Below are 7,003 nucleotides of genomic sequence, written 5' to 3' on the forward strand. Positions count from 1 at the left end.
AAAAGTTACACCAAGGCCAAGACTCAGTTGAGGCCAGAAGACCAAGAGAAAAAGGAGAAAGACACAAAAGAGGCAAAGGTGGTTGCAGCTCACCTTGTTGACCAAGGAGGAGAAGGCAAGAGAAGTGGATGAGGGAGCCTGCACTTGGACTGCCTTTTATACTGCTGCAGACTGCCCCAGGCCCAGAGGCACCCTTTGCCAAGGTAATGTGTTTACCACCACGCTCATCTTGCATGCAAAGCATCACAATTACAGAAATGGGGACACTGCTTATGTTCCCTGCAACGCTGCCTTTTCATTTCCCTGCTCAGGACATGCCCCTTCAGCCACACAGCCTCCTTTCAAGTGACAGCATTAGAGGCAAAATCGTTTCCCGGGGAAATGACACGTCAGCACAGGCTGATGATGCAGCCAGTGATGAGGAGTGTCCCGCCCTGCCAGGTAATGCCATCCCCTTGCCCTCCAGGGCCTCACATTAAGCATTCTCATAATGAACGGGACATGTTTTCTTGTAACCCTAAAAAACAAGCCTAGACTTTAAAGAATTTTCTGTGACAGGAATCACCATATCCATTGTGTAACCTAATACCTAACTCCATCAAAGTTAGTTATGAACTTCCCGGTCACCTTGGATACCCTGTGAGATTTTAGGCTCAGCAATTTAACATCAAGAAAAATTCATACTCTCTTTGCCCTTCCTCACCTTATCTGGAAAGCCTAATGTAGCCTCCAATCAACAGGAGAAGGATGTTTGAATTGCAGAGACATTCCTCTCTAACACACACATAATATAACTCCCCCCGGCCCTGCCACAGCACCAAAGGTCAGTCTTGGGACTTCCCAACTATCCTTCTTCATCCTCACGGCTACCAGACGCTTCTTCTTTGAGCCTACACACTAACTCAATAACAGGCACTGCAAAAACCTTGGAAAGCTTTCCATGAGACATCAAAACTCATCACAAGTACTCATGCTCTGAGAACGTCAGCAGGAACATGCTGGAGGCAACTAGACATAAGGATCTACGCGTCCTCTTCCTGAACATCTCAGCACACTCAGACATGCAGTTTCCCACTGGCCTTTGCTAGTCGCACGCTCAGCACCTGTAGCGGGGGTCTGCCCAAAGCCCCCAGCGTCCTGCTGTACCCTGCTCTCTCTGTTCATGTGCCACAGATGCTGCCTTCCCTGCCTGCTATGATCTTTTCACCCCACCACGCTTCTGCTCTCAGCTCAGCATGGCTCAGGAGTGTTGATGGAGAGTGATTTTCTTCAGGGCCTTCCTGTCCAGCAGGACACAGGGGTTTTACTGACAGCAGCTGTCTTTCAGGAAGATGGGGCATTCGTTGTGGGGAAAAGCACACTGTGGGTTCCCACAATGTATAGGACAGAACAGGACGTGCTCCTCACACTACCTGAAGCACAACTGGGGTGCACAGGTGAAAACATCATGTCCTTCATGAGCATGTGGGAGGACAGGATAGGCAGCTTCTCCCTTCCTACTTCACCAACTACATGACAAATTCATGCACAAGCAAGGTTACTTCCCTCCCTGTTATCGGTGGTCTTGAAGTTAAGGGCAAAAAGGTGGGAAGACACAATGGCTGCATCCTGGAGAGTTTACTTCATTCCTTTCCTTTGTATGCAAGGGACAGAGAGGGACTCACTAGGTGCCCTCTCTTCAGTGCCATGGCCCACAGGTCGTTCAAACTCCCAAACACTGACTGTGGGACTCTGCCAACATTGCTGAGTACTTCAGAAATGGGGCTGGGGGACACAGAGAGATGGTCTGGGTGTGGAAGTGAATGGGTACAACTCCTTGGGCATCTGTCACACACCACAAACATCTTGGAGCCATGGAAAACATCACAGGGGTTTGCTGAGTGACACAGCAAGTCTGATGTTCAGGACACGGGAATGTGGGTGACTTTGGGAAGGCTATATCACGGGTAAGGGACAGTCCAATTTAGGTCACCATTTCAGTCGGACACCCACTCTCCATCCCTTAAAAGGGTACAAGCGCATTACATCCTTTCAGCCACCCCTTTACCCTGTATGGGATCACGATTTCTAACGCAGCATAATATTGTACCCTGGGCTGCTTCAGACAACATTTCCAGCAGGTTGAAGGAGTTGGTCCTCCCCCTTCATTCCGCATTCATTGGGTCACATCAGGTGTACTGTGTCCAGTTCTGGTCTTCTCAGTCAGCAAGACAGACAGGGACATACTGGAGAGAGTCAATTGAAAGGCCACATAGATGACTGAGAGACTGGAGTGTCACACATATGAGAAATGACTGAGGGCTGGGAAGAGCAGGCTCAAGGGAGGAATGCTTCATTAGTGTATTTAAATACCTGAGGGGAACATGCAAGGAGGAAGGAGTTAGGCTCCTTTCAGTGCTGCCCATTGAATGGCCCAGAGGCAATTGGCACAAAATGAAACACAGAAAGCTCCATATGAACATCAGGAAACACTTTTTCACTGGGAGGGTCACCAAGCAGTGGAACATGTTGTCCAGGGATATTATTGAGTCTCCATCCTTGGAGATATCCAAAACCCATCTGGACCTAGAGCAACTGTCTCTAGGTTAACCTCCTTGAGCAGGGGGTTGCACCACATGACCTCCAGAAGTCATTTCCATCCTCAATCATACTCGGATTCTGTGATTTCCCATTGAGCTGCTTGGCTGGGCAACCCAGGAGGGAAGGAACACAAGGAGACATCAAGCTACAATGCAGCACAAACTTTAATGAGTCTAAAGAGTGAAATAAAGCAGGGCATGGTGCAAGGGACCCAGAACACGCTGCTACGAGGGCAGCTGACAACCAGGCACCCCTTCACACCAATGGATGGGACGCACGTCTTCCTTCCACACACAGGTGGAGAGGGTGATGAACAGGGCCCCTCTCAACTTGCTTCATGGCACAGGAGAGCAGGAGACAACAGGGACTCATGATGCAGAGAAGAAAGCAGCAGGAGAAGAAGAAGACATCAGCTGCCCATGTTTCCAGACAGCACAGGCTGGCACCTTGCTCAACCCTTCTGGAAAACCTGGTCAGCAGCTCCATCCTCAATCCGGCACCTGGCTGTGGGCTTCCTGGTCGATGCGCTCACTGGACATCCAGCCCGGCTTTAGCAGGGCAGGCACCTTCTGCCGTAGTAGCGGCCACCAAAGCCACCAAGGCCACCAAGACCAAAGCCTCCGGAGTTGATGGGCACTCCCTCAGCACTCAGGATGCTGCCAACGGCCGCGGAGGTGGTGGATCCCACAGCGGTGTTCTGGGGGAAGGAGCTGAGGATGGGGCCGGGCAGGGTCACCACCACGGGAGATGGTTCAATAATCACGCGGGAGTCCTGGCACTGCCTGACGCAGGGCTCGTTGCAGCTGTTGGCCAGCGGGGTTGGGCCACAGGGACGGCACAGATCGTAGCAGGACATGGCTGTGGGACGGAGGTGCACCTGGGAGAGGGCAGGGAAAGCACAGGCAGCACGTGAGGCACAGCCTGACAGCCTGCTCGGCAAGAGAAAGGGCTCAGGCTGGGGAGCAGGGAGAGGCTGCCGGGGGAGGAAGGGAGATTAAAGAGCCCTGATCCCCCACATTTCCTTGCAAAGAAAGCCCAAGACCTTTTCCCACATCCCTTGGTGGTGGCAAGGAGCCAAGAGTCAGGAACACAACCGAAGAGCAAGGGTCTCTGTCAAAGCTCTACCAAGACCAAGAAGAGAAAGAGGAGAAGAAGAGAAAGAGAAGAGTAAGGCAAAAGCGATTGTAACTCACCTTGTTGACCAAGGAGGAGAAGGCAAGAGAAGTGGATGAGGGAGCCTGCACTTGGACTGGCTTTTATACCGCTGCAGATCACCCCAGGCCCAGAGGCACCCTTTGCCAAGGTAATGTGTTTACCACCACGCTCATCTTGCATGCAAAGCATCACAATTACAGAAATTGGAGGTTTTTACTGTGCCCTGCAACGCTGCCTTTTCATTTCCCTGCTCAGGACATGCCCCTTCAGCCACACAGCCTCCTTTCAAGTGACAGCATTACAGGCCAAAATGTTTCCCCGAGAAGTGACACATCAGCACAGGCTGATGATGCAGCCAGTGATGAGGAGTGTCCCGCCCTGCCAGGTAATGCCATCCCCTTGCCCTCCAGGGCCTTACTTTAATGTGTTTCCCGATGAATGGGCAGGTCACCTCACAACCCTGAGGCTTCAGCCTGGACATCCACATGCAAGGCTCGGCACCATCCCTCGCTCTTCCTCATCCTCTGCCCACTCACACTGTACCATGCATCGCCTCTCCAGCCATGGCACCTCTGCTCTTGGGTTTTAGACACTCTCCCTGAGCCTGAGCTCTGTTCTCAGCAGAAGTTTGCCCAGCTCTTTTGCCATCTTCCTTCTCTCCTTCATCTCTACCCACCTTAAGCACCAGACTGCCAGTGGTTAAGAATGAAGGCTATACCCCTCCCAGCATTTTCTGTTGGATACCTCTGGCAAACTTGGAGACACCCCAGTGACCCAGGCACGTGCTGGCCAGTCAATACACTTTGTTCTTCCTGCCCGTGTTTTTGCCACAACTGCTGCTTTGGCCATCCAGACTGCTGCCACACCAGGCACAATGAAAGCTGTGGCAGGGTTTCCACAGGACACCCAACCCTGCTGAGCAGCAAGCAGGGTTCATGAGTCTTTGCAAGGAGATTTGGAAGAGCACAGCACAAGCTACCTGAAGCATGACCAGAGTATGACCAGAGCAACAGGACCAACTTATTGCCGGCCTGGGAAGGAGTGATTGAAATCCAACTTGGCCTGGTACCACTCCCTCAAGTCTCCCCAGCATGAGGCCTGTTTAGAAGGGTAAAAGGATCACTGCTTGGGACCTCTCCAGGAACAACCTACAGAAGCTGAGTGTGGTTTCTGGAGGTTTCATGTCTCCACAGACACTTCCCTTCAGGACACAATGACACACAGAGAAAGACTCCACAATACCGAATGTTTATGACCATAAGACAGCTCTGGCAGGGGCAAAGATGCTTTCTCTGCTCCCTTGTCGCACTTGGCTCAGTTTCCGGGTCATGTCACTGACACTGACAATTTTTTTGAAAGAAGGAGGGTGTTCTTTTTGTGATCATCCCCCTCTCTTACCCATTTTACACACCTATGCTCAAACCATCCCCATTGTCCCAAAATCTAGCAGGGGGGTCCTATCTCCCTTTGTGCAGCTGCCCTCACTGCTACATTTGGAGTAAACATATATTTTTAACCCCAGAATAGTGCACAAGGGTGGTCTTTGATGCTGTCAGCAGGATAACTGGGACAGGTGGGCAAAGCATTCCCCATGGAAAAACAGGAAGAGAACAGAAAGGAGAGTAAGAGAAGAAAATTGAAAATCAGAACTCATATTTCCTTTTGCACAGTTGCCCAAGCTGTCACATGCCCCTTCTACTCCTGTGGGATTTCCACCAGTTTCAGGTATTGGAAGAAGTGCTTGGTGGAGGAAAGAGCAAGGACACTTTCTGAGCTCTAACGTGCAATCATAGCCTTGGGCAGGTGGGCATTAGCCTGTGCAGAAACATCTTCCAGCAGGTAAAAGGTTTGCTTCATCAACTGGAAGCCAGGATGCAACCTCAGTTGCTACTCACATGTCCCTTGGGGGAGATCCTGCCCATGCTTTCCATACTCACACGATACCATACACTCCTCATGTGTCCCATGTCTTTTCCAACCTCCATGGCCCATGAGAGTACCAGCTGCTCCGGGCACAATGGAAGTCCACCACTGGCTGTTACCCGCCCACCCTTTTCCACTCCACAGCATCACATTCCCCCAGGACAGTTTGACTGGGCAACCCAGGAGGGAAGGAACACAAGGAGACATCAAGCTACAATGCAGCACAAACTTTAATGAGTCTAAAGAGTGAAATAAAGCAGGGCATGGTGCAAGGGACCCAGAACACGCTGCTACGAGGGCAGCTGACAACCAGGCACCCCTTCACACCAATGGATGGGAAGCACATCTTCCTCCCACACACAGGCGGAGAGGGTGATGAGCAGGGCCCCTCTCAACTTGCTTCATGGCACAGGAGAGCAGGAGACAACAGGGACTCATGATGCAGAGAAGAAAGCAGCAGGAGAAGAAGAAGACATCAGCTGCCCATGTTTCCAGACAGCACAGGCTGGCACCTTGCTCAACCCTTCTGGAAAACCTGGTCAGCAGCTCCATCCTCAATCCGGCACCTGGCTGTGGGCTTCCTGGTCGATGCGCTCACTGGACATCCAGCCCGGCTTTAGCAGGGCAGGCACCTTCTGCCGTAGTAGCGGCCACCAAAGCCACCAAGGCCACCAAGACCAAAGCCTCCGGAGTTGATGGGCACTCCCTCAGCACTCAGGATGCTGCCAACGGCCGCGGAGGTGGTGGATCCCACAGCGGTGTTCTGGGGGAAGGAGCTGAGGATGGGGCCGGGCAGGGTCACCACCACGGGAGATGGTTCAATAATCACGCGGGAGTCCTGGCACTGCCTGACGCAGGGCTCGTTGCAGCTGTTGGCCAGCGGGGTTGGGCCACAGGGACGGCACAGATCGTAGCAGGACATGGCTGTGGGACGGAGGTGCACCTGGGAGAGGGCAGGGAAAGCACAGGCAGCACGTGAGGCACAGCCTGACAGCCTGCTCGGCAAGAGAAAGGGCTCAGGCTGGGGAGCAGGGAGAGGCTGCCGGGGGAGGAAAGGAGATGTAGAAGCCCTGATCCCCCACATTTCCTTGCAAAGAAAGCCCAAGACCTTTTCCCACATCCCTTGGTGGTGGCAAGGAGCCAAGAGTCAGGAATGCAAGAAGGGAGTAAGCATTTCAGCAAAAGCTACACCAAGGCCAGAAGACAGAGAAAAATTCCAAAGAGGAGAGATAGATGAAGGCACTTGCTGCTTACCTTGTTCACCACACAGGAGAAGGCAAGAGAAGTGGATGAGGAAGCCTGCACTTGGACTGGCTTTTATACAGCTATAGACTGCCCCAGGCCC

The 7,003-nt window shown here is 52.4% G+C and overlaps 2 protein-coding genes across 2 annotated transcripts; both read right to left on the reverse strand.

Moving 5' to 3' along the window:
- Positions 1-3,130: 3,130 nt before the first annotated feature.
- On the reverse strand, positions 3,131-3,436 carry LOC309682170 (feather beta keratin-like; the record flags this gene model as incomplete). The annotated part of the gene is made up of 1 exon (XM_082496194.1): positions 3,131-3,436. The coding sequence occupies one exon, from the start codon at positions 3,434-3,436 to the stop codon at positions 3,131-3,133; it is 306 nt and encodes a 101-aa protein (XP_082352320.1).
- A 2,838-nt stretch (positions 3,437-6,274) lies between these two features.
- LOC309682168 (feather beta keratin-like) lies at positions 6,275-6,580 on the reverse strand (the record flags this gene model as incomplete). The annotated part of the gene is made up of 1 exon (XM_082496192.1): positions 6,275-6,580. The coding sequence occupies one exon, from the start codon at positions 6,578-6,580 to the stop codon at positions 6,275-6,277; it is 306 nt and encodes a 101-aa protein (XP_082352318.1).
- Positions 6,581-7,003: the final 423 nt, after the last annotated feature.

This window comes from Vanellus vanellus (genome assembly GCF_965231255.1).
Source record: "Vanellus vanellus genome assembly, chromosome: 27".
NCBI classification, from domain to species: domain Eukaryota; kingdom Metazoa; phylum Chordata; class Aves; order Charadriiformes; family Charadriidae; genus Vanellus; species Vanellus vanellus.